The following is a 20,396-nucleotide window of genomic DNA, read 5'->3' on the forward strand; positions in this document are numbered from 1 at the left end:
CTCTGCTGGCAAGTTGGTGGTTGCTCTTATCTCCAGCATCCGCTGGTGCTCTCTGTTTTAAGACTAGAAGGCCAGGCGGGACAACCTCCCCTCAAAGAAGCTGCCTCTCCTCCTCCAGAAACCTCGGCAAGAAGACTCGCCAGCTAGACGGTACGAAAAGCTAAGCTTCTCCAGCCGGCATGCTTCCGACCAGCCCACACAACGAAACGGAGAATTAGCCCCTTCCCACCGCTCTTCCTGACTCTCCTACTGAACCCCTTTACGGGCACAAGCACCTTGCTGGCCCCGGGGTTATTATTATATTACGCTCCTGGGAACACCTACAGCTGGCAAAGGAGAGGAACGCCCCGACTCTGCCTTTTCACAGGCACCACCATCACGCAGCAGGTTCACAGCAAAACCCGTCTCTCACCTTGCTGACCTCCAGGAAACCATACACTTGGCAGCCCTCCTTCTTCTGCTCTTGCATTTTCTGGCTAAACCCTTCCCTCTTGCGCTGCTCTATGCTATCCGGGTTCTTGAAGGCCCAGCCTCGCCGCCTGTATGCTTCTCTGGCATCGCCACAACTATTACAACACCTGCAAAAGCACGAGCACCATCTTACCATCTCTATCGCTAGAAAGAGAGGCTCCAGCTCAGGACTTGAATCCTTGGGATTCTTTGCTTCTTCAACAAAGCAACAAAGCAAACATCAGGGACTGGACCTTGAAAGGTGGCCTAATGCTCCTGAAGGAGCTCGAGCTTCTTGAGGTGCTTTTTGAGATTTTGGCATGAGGATGCAAGCTGTTTGCATGCAGTTCCTGAGTCTGAAGAGGGCTCTGCCCGTCCATTTAGACAGTCAGATCACTCCTGGGCAAAGAAATTTGCTACAAAAACCACATCATTGTCCCAGCTCTGAGCAGTTTGGAACTTCCCCGTGTGAACAAAGCATCTGCCTGTTTCTATTCCTCCTCTCCTCTGTTTTTAGGCCAAGACTGTCAAAACGGGAGGGACGGTTAATGGCAAACTTTCTTCATTACTCTTCTACCTCTGGATAACACCTTGGTCACCACAAAAAACAGGTTTCTGTTTTCTGCAGCTTCCAAAGGCATACCAAACCCACAACAGTTCTCATCATTCTCTGAACACGTGCCCAGCATTTCATTGCACAGACCTTCACAGACATTTGGAAAAAAAAAGTGCATGCAACAGAACAGTATGAATTCAAGTGCTAAGAAGATACAAAAAGGTGTAAAGGTTACCGAACGTCCTCTGACTCCGCCCCACAACAGCTCTCGCAGCCATCAGCATCCAAAGAGTTTGGATCAAACACTTCTTCTTTCCCCAGCTCTAAGAGAAAAGAGGATTCAAAGTGATGAGACATGTCTAGAAACGCTATCTTGTACGCGTTTTGCTCTACACACAATGCACAATGTGTTCTACACACGAATGCAACGATTTTGTGTTGGAACTTGTGCATCCTGCACCCAAAGCCCACCTGAAATGGTATGCATAGAGCCTGCTGAGGTGTGAAATAACACCAATTAACAGAGTAGCATTCGTCATCTCAAGAACAGCCTCCAGAGAAAGAACCGGCTATCTGTAAGCCTTCCTGGAGCGTCCATCAGACGTTACTTGCATAAAGGCTTTGTTAGAATGTTGTCTGAAGCAGACCCAGTCAGTACACTGTGACGGATACTGGACCTGTTACACAAAATGGTAAATAGTTGTGTCCCCAGACACTAAATTTGTAATGTCACAACCTGCGAATACAGAAAGGCTGCTCAGTGACACAGCAGTAAGAACGCTATCACCACATTCCCATGACAACTGGAGAAACCCTCACAGGAGAAACCTACTGATTGTTCAGCTCTTGGCTTAGTTTAGCCTTTCAACTTCAACAACAGAAAAGTTAAATCCGAGTGATGACAACTCAACAAATTTCGTTTATGCTGATCCACAGAACTACACTGTCTCCCAGTAAAGGTAATAAGGAGCTCATGTTTTGGAAAAGTCAGGACAGTATTACTGTTAGACTGCAGCACTTTGCCAGAATCGTTTCTGGTTTGTATTGAAGTACAAGGATGAGTCATAACATGCAAATACTGTAGAGGAGATGTTTATGGAGCCAAGGACCGCTTACTACAACTTCTAACTGATACATCAACTAAAATATGTTTATCAGGTATGCACACACACAAAGTAAATTAGTAAGGTGCAAGTTTAGGCTTAAGGGTCGAGTCACCAGTCAGCCAGGGAAAATACAGACTCTTTCAGCCAGGGGGATAAGAACGTGCCAGACTGGAAGAGCGTATGGCTGGGGCCAAGTGACGTACAGGGAACAAGATGCACACTGCAGCACCCTAAATGCGGGGTTTGGTTCGGTGTACAAGGAGGACTGTTTCCAGCTGCCACAGAAGCTGTTACGCTGAAATGTAATCCACTTCCCCTGCAGCATCAGCACAGTTCCTTGCGATCCCTCTTCACAAAGGAGACTGCCAAGGTCTGTGGTCTCGGCCTGCTATCGAAGCACCTCGGCGCAGGGCGGCTCTCGGGGAGGGCAGCCCGCTCCCGTCGTCAAGGCCACCGGCTGGGGAAAGAAAAAACCCCAAACCCATCTGCGGCGGGTGAAGCTGCTGCGGGGGCAGCCCGGAGGGGCGGCGGAGGAGGCGGCGGCTCGGCGGGGGTGCGCAGCCACGGCAGGCCGCCCCGGCCCGCAGGGCCGCCTCTCCGCCGGGGCACGGCGGGCAGGAGGCAGCACGGCGCGGCCGCGCCCCCCCGCCGCCGCTCCTCACCTCCTTGGGGAGGTAGTACTGCAGCTCCGAGAAGAAAAGCAGCACCACGATGAGCCCGCTGACAGCCGTCACTGCCGGGGAGACGAGAGCCGCCCTCAGCCCCGCCGATCGCGGCCGCACGCCCGCCTCGCCGCGCCGCCGCCTCCCCTCAGCCTCCTCCGCGCCTCAGCCTCCGCCTCCCCTCAGCCCGCACGCCGCCGCCTCCCGCCGCCCAGCGCCGGCCCGCAAGGCCCCCCCGGCCGGCCGCCGCCCCACGGCGAGGCCCGGGCCCGCCCGCCGGCCCCCGGCCGCCCTCACCCGCCCGCTCACCCAGCGCGCCCCCGCACGTCTTGACCCGAAAGTCTTCCAGGGGCTTGGGGAAGGCATCGAACCGCTTCAGCCGCCACAGCGAGGCCATGGCGCCGCGCGGCCCGGAACCAAACCCGCCTGCCGGGGCCGGGCCGGCACCGCCCCCGGGCCCGCCCGGCAGCGCGGCCCGAAGCCGGCCGAGGGGGCTGGCGGGGAGGGGCTGGCGCTCCCGGTCGCCTCCGGGCCGGGAAGCTCCTCGCTGCCGCCTCGCCCTCCTCTGGCCCGCCCTGCCAACGGCCCCCGGGCCTCGGAAGGACGCCCGAGAGACGCGGACTGGGCCGAGATCGGTTAGCTGGAGAGGGCTCGACCCCGAGGCCAAGCTGCTGGCAGGGAGCGGCTTTCACTGGCTTTCGCGCCCTCCCCAGCCCATCCGCTGCCTCCCTCTTTGACAGGCCTGCAGTTGGTTACTAACGCCCTTCGGAGAACAGCCGGGCTGCCCCTCAGGCTGGCTGTCGCGGCGACAGAGCTGAGAGCAAAGCGGCTCGGCAGAGTACCGCCGCTTTTTGTGCTGAGGGAAGGAGGGAGGGAGGGAAGGAGGGGATGAGGGAAGGAAAAATCCCACTCTCGTGCCCCACCTTCGATCCCTGGCGTGTACTCTTCCCCCTTCGCTTTGAGAACACCTCCATTTCCCCCTCTCCTCACAGGGAACGGCCATGAACTCAGAGCTTCAATCCTACGACACCTCCCAATAGCTGACTTGCGCAAGTAAAAGAACAGCATCCTCTTTTCCTAAGCCACCTATTTACCCACCCCTTGCTTTTTCCTACTGAAAAAGTGCGGTCCTGCACAATTCCTTTTATTCAAAAAAACTTTAAAAACCACCGTCCTAGGAGATGCTTGCAAAGGCAAAGAGAACAAACGCAGCCCGTTTCCCACAGCAAAACGTAATGCATTCCTGGGAAGGGCACGAGACAGGAACCCCGTGATGCTGCAGCTGCTCCTCTACAGGAAAAGAAGGCTCAGAGAGGCTGAGCCAGCTTCCGAGTCTCTGCCTCCAGAACAGCAGCTTCGGGCTCCCTGACCACAGCTGCTAAGGAGCAAGACAGCTCTCGGTGAAGGTCTGACAGCTCCTGGCTGGTCTTTGCACAGCACTCAATGTAGTCCTGCTTGCATTTGCGTTCTTGCGCCAGCTGCGTCTGCAGAAGGGACACCTGAAAGAGGCGAAAGGCCGAGCTCAGACAAGCCCACGCTGTTAGGACCATCCGCAGCTCCACGGTTCCGGCTGTCAGGGAAGACGCACCCTCTAACTCCAGCCCTGACAAACGCTTTGTCCCACTTGGGGAATGGGCACTAACAGGTTCCCAGAGTCACCCTGAACTGACCTGAGACTATCAACAATTCGAGTCTCTTTCCGGCATACCATTCACACGTACACCACCGAGACATTCCATGTATATGAAAGACAGAGGTTCCTACAGGATTTAGTAACCCAGCTCGTTTTTTCAAAGGAGAGATCTGGGCTACTGCCGCCTCGGTTCCACACGCTTTGTCCTCGGCAGGAGCACCACTGGTTACACAAGGTACTGAAGAGCTGTTCTGTTATGATCTAGTTGCAAAACTTGACAGCTAGCACACGAAAAGGGCCTCATTCTTCCTCCCTTCAGAGCATTTCACAAATGAGCAGAGCAGAATTGGATGAACCAAGCCCAGGGGGAAACGAGCCTTAAAGGACTGCGGAGGCCTTGAAACTCCTCCAACTCTCTTCTTTCCTGGCAACACGGGGTTGTGCCTGCTGGGCTTTTTGGGGGCAGAGACCCAGCTGCTCTCACCTCCTCCCAGGTTTGCAGTGCAGTGCGGCCACAGCAGCTCTGGCATGTTGCCCTCTGCCTGCTTTGGGGTGGAGGAGATGCCAGCACTGGGAGCAGCGCTCAGGGCTTTGCTGTTTTGGGGAGCACAGCTCAGGTCAGAGGTTTCCTCTCTTTTCCAAGTGACGTGTGCTTCGCCGAGGGCTGTGCTCCCACGGGAATGCCATCCCCAACCTCAGGCTAGGAACATGAAAATACTCTTTCTTGGCAAGCGAACTCAAATAACAGAAGCAGTTCCTAAAGGAGTTTTATGGCTTATGGAACCTGCTGCCTTGGAATTACACCACCAAGGTCTGTCAACATAAAGCCAAACCAGATAAAAAGGGCGACCCTGATCTGCCAGAGCAGACTAGATGTTGAAACTCAGGCAGCCAGCCCCGGCAGGGGAATGCGCAGTGATATGATGCAAGCTCCACTGGTAATTGAGCCAAGGGAAAACAGGAGGAGTCAACCAGGTGAGTTGACAGCCTTAGAATACTCCCTCTTTTCCGGCGAGTTCCAGTTTTCTGCATTTCCTCCAATCCCTCTCCCACCTTTAGGCAAGCCAGAGACTAGACCTAGGTGAATGATGGTGTTTGGCCACGGCCAACAGATGGGTCTGACTGGGTATTTCCACCGCCTGGTGTACTCGCTCCCTGACAGCCAAACAAGCCTCGGGCTGTAGCAGCGTGCAGAGTTGTGCCCATGAGTACAGCCCCAGCAGCTTGTGATGAGAGCTTTCCTCCTCCTCACCTGGTTCTGCAACTCAGCTAATCGACGACTGCAGCGCGTGTGAGACTCCTCCTGTGAAGAAAACGCAAGGATTTGGTTTTGGCCTCCAGTCTGGCCAGGGCCATGGTCTATATTCGACTGCCGTTAGGTCTATACCGGGGGGCTGCTGCCACCGGGATTTGCCGTTGTTCCTCTGTATGGCCAGAGCCTCCTCCCACCAAGTAAGAGTCTGTTCTCACCTGTCGAGAAGCAGGCACCTTGTGCTGGTCGGAGAGAGAAAATCCGCACGCATCTGGCAGCGACCGACCACTACAGTATCTCTTCAGTCTCCTCCGTTCACGTTCCACCTGCACGTTGGATAGGAGAAAGGGTCACAGAAACCTGCCACCAAACAAGGAGCAAAAGGACCTCTGGACATCACGGCAAGGAGGTGTCTGCTCAGAGACCGTTAAGTGCACCAGAGAACGCTGGGGGCCAAAAGCACTCCAAGTAGACTACGGAAGAGAAAGAGCGAGAGGAAGCAGATCCTGACACAAGAGTGTCCGATGTGTGCGTATGGGGCCACTGGGGCAAGAAGGGTGGTACCGGAGTGAATGTGCATTTGTGAAGGCAGTGGGGTGCCAGGAGAGAGAGAAAATACGGACGTGTGTGTCCACAGGGGGAGGTGGGAGAGGGAAGGAAACAAGCAGAGGACTCCAGAGCGCTGTCTGTGGAAAGGGGTTGTGTTCCAGAGGACCGTGAGGCTTTGCAGAGGCAGTGAAAGCCTGGTTTACCTGCTCAAGAGTCCTCCTGAGCTCAGCATTGAGTTGCTTCAGCTCAGTCTTCTCAACTTCCAGCCTTGCAACTGCTCGCTGCAGATGTTCCAGCCGCTGCGACAGGAGTCTCTTCTCCGAGAGCCACGAGAGCTGCTCCCCTTCTGCAGTAGCCTGCTGGGCATACAGAGAGGAGATTGTGTGAGCTGGTGCCCCAGAAAGGTTAGAAGGGCCACAATCAACAAGTCAGGGAGAGTACATCCTGAATGCGCAATGAAGCCTTTAACCTGATCAGGCAGCAGTACGAACTCCGTTAGTTTTAATACACCGGAAAAGCTGTACCTCAGAAATCTAAATCTCTGAAAGCATCCTCTAAGCACCATCAGGGCTGCTCTTCAGCCATCGCTACAAAATTGTACTTAGTTTGGTCAACTGTGCCCTGTCCTTTCCATGCCAAATCCTAACCACGACACGTTGGCTAAGCTTGCCTAGACAGGAGAGAACCAATTACCCGTCCCCAGCTTTTGGACCGGAGTGAATTTTAACAGCAAGCGCTGTAGTACTTTCAGTGGTTCTGGGCTTGACAGAAAACGTTCTAGCAGGTGAATGGCCTCTGGCCAGAGCTCTACAGACAGGCAAGCCTGCTGGCTGCAATCATGGTTTCTTCCATGGCCAAGCAGGTCATGGATTATGGGAATATATTCCCATATCTTTATGGGAAACAGCTTTAGAACCCTTTATAGACATTTGGTTGACTGATGATCAGTCACAGTGCCTACCTGATGATGAAACCGGTCCGTGTCCCTCTCTGAAACCATACTCTGCAGGACGGCTACTTCTTCCCTCAACGTGCCATTGGCCATTTCACTCTTGGTAAGGGCGAGAGTCAGTGCTTGTGCCTTCTCTTTCCATTCCATTTCCCCGCTTTCAGTCTGCTTCAAAATAGCAATCGCACGCTCCAATTCTTCCCCCTTTGCCTTCCGCTCATCTTCCAGTTGTTGGGTTAGCTCCTTCTGCCTTTGCAAGAGACGGTCTCTCTCCTGGAGAACTCTCCTCTTCTCTGCTTCCTCTTCCTCCCATTTTCGGAGTTTCTGGATTTGTTTCTGTAGGGTCTCCCCTCCATCCTTCCATCGCAAAGCTGACGTTATTTGTTTCAGGAGTTCACTCTGCCTCCTAAGCTCTTGTTCTCTCCCTGCCAGAGTCTTCTCTAAATACCCGACTCTGTCTCTCTGGTACTTGATCTCTTCATCCTTCTTTGTCAGCGTCTGCTGAACGTGCCGGAGATCTTCCCGAAGAGCTCTTCTTTCCTCGTCTAACTCTTCTTGCTCACCTTGAGCCTTGGTCTCTTGTTCCCTCTCGTGCAAGGCTGCTTCTAGGAGCTTCTCTTGCTCTCTGTGATGTCTAACCTCTTCATTCTTCTTGGTTAGCCTGAGCTGGAGATTCTGCAAGGTCTTCAGGGATCTGATCTCCTGGTCTCTCTCTTCCAGGTCTTTGCTCATTTTGCTGACAGCAATCCTTTGTTCTTCTTGCTGCTTCTCCAGCTCCTGTATCTTCTTGCTGGGATTCAATCTTCTGGTTTTTCTCTCTTACGTCCTTAATAACCTGATCCAGAGCAGTTTTGTGCATTTCTTTCTGCTCTTCCAGCAGTCTCATCTGTTCCTGGTACACCTTCATTTCTCCCTCCCTCTCTGACAGGATGGCAGTCACATGAGTGAGATTCTCCTGCAAAGCTTTTCCCTGTGCTGCCTCTTTCTGGAGCACCTGGATTTTCTCCCGCTGCATTTCCAGTTCCTCATTTTTAATTTTTAGGAGAGACACTGTGGTGTGGAGTTCTTGTTCAAGGGAGTGATGCCTATCTGTTGCTGTAGTCGCTCGGGTCTCAGAGGCTGTGACCGACTCCTGAAGAAGTTTTATCTCCCATACCAGTTCTTCTTTAAGTGCTTGCAGTCTGTCCCGTTCCTGCTGCAAAACAGGGAGGAAAAGATTCAGTAATGCCGTCTGTGTATGTTTGCTTTTCGTACTCGATTGGAACTCCTGCTCCAGTGGCAGCCAAGTGCTGCCCCCCCTCTCCCTGCCTCTCGGGATGTTGCAGACCTTTCCCGCGCCACCCTTTAGGCTGCGTCTTTCCCAGCTACTCAGCCAGTCCCACCTTCCTTTCTGCCCTTCTCTGAACCTCTTCTAGCTCTAGTGTGTTCTTTTGGGGAGGAGCTCCCAGAACTGCAGCCAAGATTTAAAGCCCAGACTAAGCATGATTTAGGCAGTGGCATGATGCTGTTCTCTCTGCTAGGGAGGAAGGGAAGAGAGAACCACCCCAACATTTGATTTCCCTTTTTTGGGGGTGCTGGGGTTTTTCTGGACCTCTCCTGTCTAGAGTTTTCAGGGTACCATCCTCTAGAACCCCACTGTGCCCTCTGGAAGGAGTAATGGTCAGATCACAGTCTCTCATTCAGTGTTTGAAATCAGGACTAGTTTTCCCCTTGCTGGCACACATATTTAGCCGAATCAGCACTTTGGTTTCTCAAATGTCTGTATTTATTCCCCGCTGTCTGCTCTCAGATGGGCAACGTTGAACAGCTCTCCATTATTAGCAAACTTTGTCTTCTCACCCCTTTTTCCAGATCCAGATATTTAGAAATCTAAATATGGATTTGGACACAAATAATTGCCCAAGCTATGCAATGTAAATAGAGACAAGTTTGAAAATTACTTTGACTAAAGCTTCAAGGGCAGAAATCTTCAGAAGTGAGGAAAATAAACACCCTGAATCATCACGGAGTTTTCTATGACTACGGCATCTTCCCTTACTTATTCAGAACAATGCAATTGGAAAGGTTAAACCAAAAAACAACCACTCTGTATCTTCTCAGATTTGGACTGAATACGAGACCACCCAAAATCAGCTCTCCACTGGAAGAAGTTGCTCCTTAGAATTATTAGCAGAAGGCCAAAAAACATGTAAGAAATGGCCCTTCACGGCATCTGCCAGCCTCACCAGGACATCCTTTCTTTGCTTCTCAGTGCTCTCGAGTTTCCTTTCCAAAGACGCCACCTCTTGATGTAGAGTCACAGCCTCCTTCTTTAGAGGCTCTTCAGAGGCTGCTAGCTGAGATGTCAACTCTTCCACCTCAAGTAAAACATAAACAAAGCAGTCAAAGACTACAGCTTGTCACTGTCAGCCATAGTGTATACTGTGAGGAAAGGGAAAGAAGTTGTTGAAATTCCACCCTAGCACGAGAGTACCAGATTCACATGGATCAGCCGACTTGTTTAAAAATCTCAGTGGGTCACCATGGTCATCTGAAAAACCACCTTAAAAACCAAGGCTAGCAGTAACAAGACCAGCAGAAATCCATGCTGATGATTGCTGGCAAACAGGCAAAAGCACTAGGCCATCTGTCCAGGGCGGCAGCTGAGATTCAGCTGGCCTGTAAGTCTCCTTCAGAGCAGCTGAGATGGAGACCACAGTATGGTGGCAGTCCGAGGGATCACCCCATCAGCCTGCTGCTCTGCCACGGAAAGGCACGAAGTGGAGAGACGGCCTGTTTGATGACTGGAGTAGCTATTGCTGTTGCAGTCACCTGGTTTTGTAGAGCATCCCGCTGCTGAAGGAGGATATTCATTTCCTCTTTGACGGTTTGGATTTCTCCTTGTGCCTCTTCTCCACTGCCTCGGTCTTGCTCTGAGTTTCCTGCAGCTCTGCTTGCAGCTCTGCCGTGATGTTCTGTAAACACAAATGGAGAGCAGGCTACTGGGACCTGCCATCAGGCCCAGCTTTTTCCTCTTTCTGTCTCAAAATCACATTCATTCAGCCACTTCTTTCTGCTTTGCTACCCAGCTCTGCTTCCACTGTAACCCTGCCTTCCTGTTGCGGATCTCTGGAGCTTCCCAGGCTCTGTGCTTTCAGTGCCTGCAGTAGTCCTTGCCTCCTCAGTCCCAGGACTTATGTTTTATGTCCTGGGTACTGCCCTTCACTCTGTTACCTGCACGGTAGCAACTTCCTGCTTCACATCAAACAGCTTCTTCTCGTGCTCCTTTCTGTCTCTGCCTTCTCCTTTTCCCATTGCTCCAGCATCTCCTGGACCTCTGAATGGTGCCCTTCCCGCTCGCTTGCCTGATGAGGGGAGGAAAAGACTTCAAGAGTCCCAGCCAAGCTCCTCAAAAAAAGGGGAAGCTTCATCCCTCCCACAACCCCTCACCAGCACAGCGCACCACAGTGGCTTTGTGCCCTCCATCAACCACATCCTATCGAGGAACTTAAAAGGAGGGTCAGCAGGTGGAAGAAAAGGAGACGTCACCTTCCCCTCTCTGATGCCTGCCTGTTTCCCAACACCTCTCGCCTCGGGATTTCTCTCTGTTCTCAGAGTCTCTGTTTTCAAAGCTCAACTCCATTCTCATCAAGGAACAGATGCTGAGGGACTGCAGGGTGAGCAAGAGGCCAGTACCCCGATGCCCTAGTCACAAGACAGGCCACGAACTGAAGTACCAGGGACAAGGGCCCTGTTCCATACGCTTCTAGCCCAAAGCTAATGCCTCTGTCAACCGCGGAAGGACAGACAGAAAGGAACAAAGTTCCCGTGCCTGCAGCTGGCAGGAATGTCAGGAGTCCGCTTCACGGTAGACAGGAGTCCGGTAAGCTCCTGCCCCTTTGCTGCCATGCTTTGGGTGGGGACCACCCAACCTTCTGCTGAACTCGTCTTAGGCCCACCCTGAATCTGGGGCTGCAGTTACTGTCCCAGCAGAGTCCTGTGGGTGTTCACGTGCCTTCAAGTAGGAGCCATTGGCTCTGCTGCCTGGCCTAGCAACGTGTGGCCTATGACAGATGACTGCTGCCATTTCACACGCTCAGGCTATTCTTCTTCTCAAGCCAGCCCACAAACCTTGCTCAAAGAATTCAAAAGCGTATCGTTTCCTACCAGGTCTTGCAGGAGCTTGTTTATTTCCACTTCATGCTCAGCTTGCCGGAGTCTGAGGGTGTTGTCATACTGCCGTTCTGTCTGCAAGAGCCGTTCTGCCATGTTTTCCCGTTCCTGCCTCATCAGAGTCCTCTCCGCTTCCAGCTCACACTGAAGGCACTTCACTTCCCCTGCAAACACGACAAATGGCAAGATTCAGTGCCTGCCCAAACAGTGGTTCTGACTTTACTGACCTTAAGCCATTTGAATTTCAGTGTAGGAGGGATCTGTCTCCAGCTCCTTCACTCCTCAGAAGCACTGCAGACAGAGAGCTATTTTTATACCATCTCCCCTAGGCAGGGGGAGCACCAGAAACAAAGCAATGAGCCTTTCACCTTGGATCACCTTCCTTGCCTGCGTGACGGTGTGAAGTTGGACTTCAAGCTGACTCCTGGCGATCTCCAGCTGAGATAAGCGCTGCTGAGCCTCAAACAGGCTGGATTCCAGGGTCTCCTTCGCCGACCTGCAAGTTACAAATACGGAGAGAAAGGAGTTTCTTGCTCCAGACACCCACAGGGAGTTACTCCAGTAAGAACACTAAACAATGTCCTGCCTAGGGTCTCCTCCCCGCCTTTACCTGGCCTCTGCCAGCTGCTCTGAAAGGCCTTGTCTGTCCCGCTCCACGGCTGCCAGTCGCACCTCTAGGGCAGCCTTCTCGTGCACCAGCAATTCCTTCTCCTTGCACACCTTGGCCAGCGCATGCCCTTGGCGAGAGGACTCCTGGCGCAGCTGCTCCAGACCACTGCTAGCCGACTCTTGCTGGCGGTAAACCTGGAAGCGGGACAAAACACAGTTGGAGTCCTTTCTCTGGAGTCCTGGGCAGAGCCGGCCAGTGCCGCTTCTGAATCAGCTGGAGGAGAAAGAGCTCCTGGACGTTGGGCTGCAAGGTTAAGAGCATCTGCTGTATACCGCACTCATACCCTGGGCTGCCAAAAGGCACTGGCACTGTTCACTTGGAAGTGATGTGTAAGGCCCTCCTGGGTTGCCTGGGACCAGGCAGCTCCCTCCGGGCAAACGTACATACCCCACACTACCTGTTTTCATGCAAAAATACCGCATCTTCCAGAACTGCCACCTTGCAAACTACAATTCTATCCGAATCTATGCCAGTGACGGACAACTTCAGCAAAGTTTGAGCAAAAGCAACTTTGCTCGCTGAAGAAAGTGAAAATACACGTGGTTTCTCCTTCTAGGAAAAAAACCCCAACCCATCAAAGCGTCACCTACTGCAGTGTGTAAAGCAGTTGGATGCAATGAGGTGATGCTTGGCAGGGCAACGGCCCCTGGGGCGAGCAGTGTCATTTAGTGATTTCGGAATGTCTGGCTGATGTGGCCAAAGAGATGGCAGACTCTGTTTGTACAGTAGTTCACGTCAACCATACCGTTTACGCGTCTTGCGCAAAGAAGTTGTCTAATATACCTCGCTGGTATTCAAGCTTGAAGACGAACCCTGATTTTTTAGCTTTTTTCTTCAGTCTAACACCTCTGCTCTGTAGTTGCCAAACATACCACGGACTCCAAAACTAAGACTGTCTAACAGAGAACAGACCATCAGAAACAACCAATTCTCCTCTCAAAGTTATCCCCTAATACCCAGGATTGCACATTATGAAACTGACATTTGAACGATGACAAACTCCCTAGTCTCCTCCAGTGACACGATTCTCCCAAGCTCTTTTTCCCGGGTCCTGAAATCAGTTAGTCCAGAGAAAACAGTCCTGTGCCATCCCCTATTTCTCATCTTCTTCCTCAAAGCCTAAAGAGGCTCCAGCAATTCAAAGCTGCGTGTGTGTCTTAAAATACAATTTCAACAATTTCAAGGTGTCATTCCCATTCTTGGCAGGACGGGACAGCAGACATTGACTTGCAGCTTTGTCCCGCTCTCTAGGCTCGAACAAATGCAGCTTTGAAAGCTGCAGACTTCACAACAAGAAGCATAAATAGAAACAGGCAGCCCCGGGGCTTTTTGCCTCAGAAAAAGGGTGAAGAGCTATGCCGTTTGCTTCTTTTGCCACACGTGAGAGTAGTAGTCTTACTCAGCTTCATGGACACAATCATCTCCCTGCAGCTTCTCAAAAGCCAAAAAGAGGCCAGCACAGCCAGGGGGATTAAAGTAACCTGTAGAAGCAGAGGACAACTCGAGAACTGCAGAACTTCTCTGCAAGCCAGCAACACGCTTCCAAAAGGAAGTAAACAAAGCCTTCCGACCTCCAGCACTACCAAGCGTCTCCTTCACAAAACCCGCAGAAGCCAACAGATACAGCTTCACTGAGCCAAGCAGCCCAAAGCCCACCCAGAAAGCACCCGCTTTTTGGGCTCACCTGACTGAGCTTCTCTTGGGTTTCTGCCTTCTCCTCTGCCAGTCTCCTCAGCTCTACCTGCAGCCCCTCCTGGTGCTCCTCTGCCTTCTTCAGCAGCTGCTCCAGGTGGGCTTTCTCTGCGCTGAGCTCTTCATTTGTTCGTTCACACAAGGTCAGCTTCTCCTGCTCAGAGATCTTTGCTCTCTCCACCTCGTCCACTTTGCCTGACAGAGCTTCATTCTCTTGCTCCAGCTACACTCACAGAAGCACAGAGGAAATAAGATACAGTCAGATTGACTCTGTAGGAGGTTTGGCTTGGACAGAAAAAGGAACAACATTTCCATATTCAGACAGTCCTACTGTCGGAAGGCAAGGAGTCTGAAAAGAAGCAGCAGCAGCAGCTGGAGACGAACCCTTGGCAAGATCTTTGGCAGCTCTGCTCACCTGCAGCACAAGTTTGCTCAGTTGCACTTTATCCAGTGCAAGGGCTTCATTCATACTGCTCATCTTCGCTGTTGCAACACGTAGATCAGCTGCTTCAGCACTCAGCTTATTCTGAGCCCCTGTCAACTCTGCTACTGCCTGCTCTGCCTGGAGAGACAAAAGAACAACATGAGAACAAAGACAGGAAAATCCCTGACTTGAAGCAGCCACTCCAGATCCCCTTTTGTGTCTCTGACACACTCCCAGTTCCGTGTTCCCAATAAGCACGCGGGCACTAACTACACCAAAGAGCCTGTGTGGTCTCATCACCGTTTTCCAAGAAGGAGAACAACATTGTCCCTGTCTTCTACTGCCAGAGACAGCATCGGTGCTGGTCTTGCTATCACAACTGCCTCTCCCACAAGTGCTGCCTCGGAATAAGGTGACCATACCTTTTCCAGTGCCATGGTAAGCTGATGTTTCTCTTGCTTCAGCAGATCCCTCTGAAGGTGCGATTCCTCCAGTGTCTCTCTTGCGTCTACCAACTCACTCTGTAATAACGCATGTTTTTCTTCAAGTGCAGCTAAGTCCTTCAGCCTAGGAGAAGGGGAAAGACCAACAGGTTTTTAATGTAAAAACATTCTCATTTCCAAAAGAGAGAAGAGATTTTTTCTCATCGCAAAAGATAATGTTGGCAACAGCAAAGTTTAAAACACATTTACCTCTCCTGAAGCTCCTTCTTCTCCAGGTCCCCCTTGACTTGTAAGTGCATCGCTTCCCAAGTCTTCTGGCTCATTTCCTCTTCCGCTTCCTGCTGTGCCTCATCCTTCAGGACAGGTCTACCCAGACTGACGGACTCCCAGAGCCGTACGCCAGAGTTCAGGTGGGAGCAGCTTACAAGTATGGATCCAGAAAGCCTCAGTTGCTCTGCCTTCAGCTCTGACAAATCTCTGAAGAAGAATCAAGAAATATAGTCTTATTAATTGTTGCTCCTGCTCTATCTTATTAACATACTCTATTATCATTAATAGATGTAAGGAATTTTACCAAGGTCCCCAGCTTTTACACCTAGGGGATCCGCCTTAACTGACCTGTTATTATCAACACTTGGACTTCTAAGAAGCTCATGACAATATCTACATAATAAACATTTCGGGAAGGTGGTGTAAGAATAAGCCTAGAATGTTGTAACAAAGCACAAATAACACAAGATCTAACTAGTAGGTCAGGCATACTCTACACGTTAAGGAAAGCTTAGAATCAAATAAGGTCAATGGCTGACGGTAACCCAGAGTTTGAAATTGCATGCTGACACCAGAAGAATGTACTATTATGGCTACACTGATTTTGTTTGTGTAGAAGGCAACTGTGAGAAAGGAACCTCAGAGCAGAGAGCCCAAGAACAAGAAAACAATCATAAAAAGGAGGTATCAAACTAAGCAAAATAAATTGGATAAATGCAATAACAGGGCAGAGAAGCTATTCTTTCTCTCAACAATGTTGGTACAGGAATAAGCGGATGCGAACTGACCAGAATAAATGTAAGCTGGAAATGAGAAGGAAAAAAAAATATATATTCATGAAGGATCTGTCCATCAGGAGCAGTGGGAAAAGAAAGCCAGTGAGATTTAAGGCAGATTTTAATCACCCTGTAAAAGGGAACGTCTACATGCTGCACACGTAGCTTTGGCGAGTCTCTTCCAACGTGTCCACGTGTGCCCGTGTCTGTGTTAATGTGCCCAAACATCAACGTCGTCAAGTCCATCTGTTCAGGGCCTCTGCACTGCTTATAGCCCGAGCCCCTCAGTTTTATCTGAAAACCAGCATCAAACAAAATGATGCTGAAGATAGCCTAGAGCACGCTGAATGGCATTGCTTCACACTACCAAAGGAGAATGCTGTCTTTAGCCGCCACTGAAGTAACGTCAAGGCTCAAAAAGCAGCTGTGAAGGGAAGCTACATTTCTTCTGCCAGAGATCGAGCCTTAACTTCTACTCACCGGTCAGTGGCGGTCTTCATTTCCAGGAAATGACGGCGGAAGGTTACCACCTGACGCCACAGGCTGAGCAGACGGCTGTGTTCACCCCTTAAGCAGCTGTCATAAAGCTAAACATGCAAAGACAAAAAGAAATGCCAGTTCAGCCTTCGCTGTCACTCTACAAGTCTTTCAGACAGCAGAGAGTACAACCACCATCACCAGGTCTCCTTTCACAACAATTCCAACAGGGGCATCGAGGACTGAAGAGGCACCACAGAAGCAGCCTCAGCAGCCCTGCCACCTGACTGCAAGGAAGGGAACGGCCACACTTCTCCTGCACGAGCGGCTGTCAGCAAAGCAAACTGATCGCGAGTCATCACCTCGCCTTGCAGAGGTGTCTAACAGCCTTGGGGGAGGAAGGCAAAAACGAGCCCCTCCGAGAGCAGTGTCAGATTTGCTTACAACAGGCTATTGGGAAGGGAGGCCTGTCCTGTTCTTCTGTCGGCTGCTCTGAATCTGAAAACACACACCCCCTCCGGTCTCCGCTGCTGGAGACAGAGATTTAGGAACGAGGAAGAAGACGGGCGGTCCTGTGTGACTGCCCCACAGTGCCCAGCAACAGCCAGCATTTGCCTTTAAGACCGAGCGGCATGGTCACAGCAGGTGGGCACCTTCCAGCACCCACCACAGTCTGCTGACACTCCTCCATCTCACACCCCTGTCTTCTGCTCCTCAACACCAATACATCCTCAACACAGCCACAACTTGCACGCAGCAAGCTCCCTATGCCAGAAATAAAATGCATTCTCATTCCACTCTGGCATCACGTCTGACCTTCCCGTAGCCTACCCTTACCTCACGTTCACCGCGCCATTCACTCTCCGTCAATTCCAGCTCCTCCCGGGCCCTCATCCAATCTGCCGTCAGTTTTCCAACATCTTCTTTGAGGGCTGAATTAACCTCATTCGCTTTACCGAGCTGCTCCCGCAGGAGAGTGTTCACTTCTGCCAGATTCTCGCACCTTGGAAAGGGACAAACAGCAATGAGGTCACTGAACAACTGCTACCCACAAGCAGCATCCCCGGGATTTTCCAGCTCCCTCAACACCGACCTTCTTGTCAAACTGAGAGGTGGTAAAGTGCTTTCTAGGATTAACTAAGATCTCTCTGTGATGGCAAACTCATTTGCTTCCTCCTGCTTTCAGCCTTCCATTCCCGTCCACAATTTCGGTGCCCCCTTCCTCTTCAACTTTGACGATGCCCACAGTTAACGTCTTGCCTCCCCTTCACGCTGTCTGATCGCTGGATGCATCATCTTTCTCTGTCGTTGGCCTGACCACCTCTCTTCCTCCACTCTCCTCTCTCAGTTGCCATGTCCTTTTCCCTTGCAATGCTGTACCCACCGCTGCCCTCACCTTCTTGTTAAGCCTCTCCCTTTCCTTGTCCTATACACTGTGTAAGACCTGTAGCAAAGACCCCACCTTGTTGATCCAGTAAACTGCACACCACAAAGACAGCACCATATACATAGGGGAAACAGCTTTATATGAAACTTTCAACCCAAAAGTGAATCTAAAAGCACTAATGACTCTGGGGCCACAGACTAATATCCCACCCAGGAAACATTGCACAAACCAAATTTCAAGAACCGCTGCCCTGTGAACGAGCACAAAACTCAGTTGCTGGATCAAAACAGGAGCTGCGCTTCTCCCGCCTTAGCTTGCAACATACGTAACACAGCACACAGGTGCCTTTTACCACACACAATGGATCTCTCGGGCAGAGGAAAAAAGAAAAGCAGAGAAAGAAACGTGGCAGAAGATGCCTGCGGTGCTAAGTGCTCTGCTGGAAGACTCTGGTACAAGCACAGGACGTGCTCTTCAGGTAAAACCAAAGAGGAAAACGCCGGATGTCAGGGCTTGATTCTCAACCTAAGACGGGGCTCTGCTGAGTAGCTCACCTCCTGAATCACAGAACAATTTAGGCTGGAAAGGGACCTTTGGAGGTCACCCGGAACAACCCCCCGCTCCAAACAGAGCCGTGCAGCACACAACACTGTTACTGCACCACAGAACGGATTGGGGACCTTTCTCCTTTCAAAACAGCTTGCCCAACTGCTGCCCTTGGGGAGACTAGGTGGCACTGACAGGTTGGCCCTCACTTCCACGAGCATCCAGGACACCAAGAATGAGGCAACACTTCTTCCTTTTACCTTTGCTGCTCCTCTTCCAACTGAAGCAGTGCTTTCTTCAGGCTGTGGTCTTCTGTGGCTTCCCGCCTGCCTGGAAGGGATCCCTGAAGAAGAAAGGAAATGTTTAGTCAAATTCTTGTGTTCCCTTCACTCCTGTGAGCATCCATCGCTTTCCCCTCCATTTGTTTGGTATCTCAGGAGCTCGTGCCTTCTTCCAGGCATAACGCTGTCGTGACTACGGAGAGGAAGGGAGGGGAAGGGCGTTACTCAGTGTGAGTAGCTCTCCTCAGTCTCCCCCTGTTGCACTCTCACAGCTAGCTATCCTCAGCTCATGACCGTGAGCGCTCCCTTAGACTTGAAGCCTGGGAATACTCTCCTACCCTTTCTTCCTCTACTTTAGCCGCAAAGCAGAAAGAAAAGCACAGAGCCAGCTCCGTATGTTGAACGCCAGCATTCTTGCCTTCCAAAACGCTATGTTTCAACCGATTCTTTTTCGGAGACAGCCATAGCATGTAACAGGCAGCAGAGCCCTCTCCTGACACCTACAAATGCTACTCCAGCAATAAAGCACTCTTTCACAACATTAAAATCCTTCTTCATAGGGTTTTCTGGACGGGCATTTCTGGGACCGCTGGCTGCGCCAGGAATGGCAACCGGACACAACACTGACAGGCAAACTTACAGCGCTTCTTTAAACCCTCAGGCAGCCAAATCTCGTTTCCCTCTGTCATTGCTGTGGGGAGCTGCTTTTTGTCTGCGTTAACGAACGCTACGTACGCTGTCTTTAGTTAGCAACCTGCGCACTCACCCCTCCTGCTTCCAGCTGCTGCTCCAACTCTCGACACCAAGTCCGGTACTGCAGGACCTAGACGGACACAGAGAATGAAGCTGAGCGAATGCAGCTTGGAACAGACTCGGCTCCTCCTGCCTTAGCTTTCCTCTAAGTCTTTACAGCCCAAGCACGGTGAAGTGTATTTCACAGTGCTGCCGACAGAGTCAACAAGAAGTCGTCACGACATAGGGAAGCTTCGCTTTCTCTAACATTAAAGAAATTGAGACAGGGTTTCTTTCACACATAGTACTATCTGCTCATCCTAAGACAGCGATGGCAAGCAGAACGATGAGGCAGACTTAGCCATGCCTGGGCTATGGCCACCATGGACCCCAAATCAGTACTTCCAACGGGCTAAAAGACCAGCACGGGCAAGAAAAGCAGGATGACCTTACGGCAGCGCCCTGACCACCGCCGGGCACTGGGCCGGGCAGGGCACGGCCTGCCCCGACCCTCCGCCCAGCTCTGGCACCCTCCTCGCTGCCACCGCTCCTGCGCCCCGGGCCAACCAGGCCCGAGCTGCCTGCCTCTGCCCGGGGCCGCCCAAAACCACCCCCGCCGGCTCGACTCCTGCCTCTGGGACAGCCCCCTGCTAACGCGGCCAAACCAAGGCGTTCGCAAGCCAGGCGGCAAAGTTCAGTCAAGGGCGGCAAAGACCGAACGAGAGGCTCGGGAGGCTGACAGCGGCAGGGCGAGGCGCCCAGCGCGCCTGGGCGGGCCGGCCGGGCCGGGCCGGGCGGAGGGGGGCTCCCGGGGCCTCCCCCGGGGCCTCCCCCGAGCTCCGGGCTCGGCGCCGTCCCGCCCGCGGCAGCGCCGGGGAAGGCCCCGTTGGGGCCGCGCCTTCGCCCCCGAGCTCTCCGCCGCCCAGTCCCCTCTCAGCGCAGCCCGGGCGGCCCGGGCACCCGGCCCCGCCACCGCGGCCCGGCCCCGGGCAGCTCCCCCCGGGCAGGCGCCCCCGCTCCTCACCTTCGCCTGCAGCTTCCGCACCAGCACCGCTTGCCGGTGCTGCGCCTCCTGCGAGCTCTGCAGCCGGCGCCGCAGGGAGGCCTGGCTCCGCGCCGCCATGCCCCGCTCTCCAGCCGGGCCCGCCGCCCGCGGGGCTCCGCCGCCTGACAGGCCCCGCGGCGGGGCTGCTCCGCGGCCTGCCCCGGCGGACCGCGCTCAGGCGCCTGCCGGGGCGGGCGGAGCGGCTCACCCTGCCCGCCGGCCGCGACCGGGAGCCGGGCCGCGGGGCGGGAGAGCCGGGCTCGCTCGGGGCCGCTCCGGGGCAGCGCTTCCCTTCTCGCTCCTCGCTTCTCGCTCCTCGCTCCTCGCTGACGGTGCCGCGCCGG

The 20,396-nt window shown here is 52.8% G+C and overlaps 2 protein-coding genes across 4 annotated transcripts; both read right to left on the reverse strand.

Annotated features, from left to right (window-relative positions):
- Positions 1–1,035: 1,035 nt before the first annotated feature.
- LOC127028589 (endoplasmic reticulum-Golgi intermediate compartment protein 3-like) lies at positions 1,036–3,192 on the reverse strand. 3 transcript variants are annotated; one of them, XM_050914312.1, is made up of 4 exons: positions 3,084–3,192; positions 2,775–2,845; positions 1,478–1,683; positions 1,036–1,329 (listed from the first exon to the last, which is right to left on the reverse strand). In XM_050914312.1, exons 1-3 carry the CDS (start codon positions 3,169–3,171, stop codon positions 1,576–1,578), a joined length of 267 nt encoding a protein of 88 aa, XP_050770269.1. In that variant the 5' UTR covers positions 3,172–3,192; the 3' UTR covers positions 1,036–1,329; positions 1,478–1,575. The 3 variants fall into 3 exon arrangements, 1 of the variants encoding a protein (XP_050770269.1); XR_007768025.1 differs by lacking the exon at positions 2,775–2,845; XR_007768024.1 differs by lacking the exons at positions 2,775–2,845; positions 3,084–3,192 and adding an exon at positions 2,316–2,423.
- A 762-nt stretch (positions 3,193–3,954) lies between these two features.
- LOC127028587 (centrosome-associated protein CEP250-like) lies at positions 3,955–20,130 on the reverse strand. Its single transcript, XM_050914311.1, is given in 23 exon segments — positions 3,955–4,273; positions 5,660–5,710; positions 5,878–5,985; positions 6,412–6,567; positions 7,170–7,941; positions 7,943–8,352; positions 9,383–9,514; positions 9,969–10,034; positions 10,037–10,111; positions 10,371–10,423; positions 10,426–10,501; positions 11,304–11,473; positions 11,678–11,805; positions 11,920–12,113; positions 13,664–13,894; positions 14,087–14,233; positions 14,518–14,662; positions 14,788–15,015; positions 16,065–16,171; positions 16,899–17,064; positions 18,255–18,337; positions 19,042–19,098; positions 20,032–20,130. Coding segments are annotated over 23 exon segments (3,846 nt in total). The 3' UTR covers positions 3,955–4,081.
- Positions 20,131–20,396: the final 266 nt, after the last annotated feature.

Source organism: Gymnogyps californianus, unplaced genomic scaffold (genome assembly GCF_018139145.2).
Source record: "Gymnogyps californianus isolate 813 unplaced genomic scaffold, ASM1813914v2 HiC_scaffold_347, whole genome shotgun sequence".
Classification (NCBI taxonomy): Eukaryota; Metazoa; Chordata; class Aves; order Accipitriformes; family Cathartidae; genus Gymnogyps; species Gymnogyps californianus.

Excerpts from the sequence above, each read along its gene's own strand:
- LOC127028589 (XM_050914312.1), bottom strand. The coding sequence starts at position 3,171 with ATGGCCTCGCTGTGGCGGCTGAAGCGGTTCGATGCCTTCCCCAAGCCC. Across the intron at positions 2,846-3,083 it reads GACGTGCGGGGGCGCGCTGG|TGACGGCTGTCAGCGGGCTC; the intron begins GTGAGCGGGCGG and ends TCTCCCCGGCAG. Across the intron at positions 1,684-2,774 it reads AGTACTACCTCCCCAAGGAG|GTCCAGTATCCGTCACAGTG; the intron begins GTGAGGAGCGGC and ends TTTGTGTAACAG.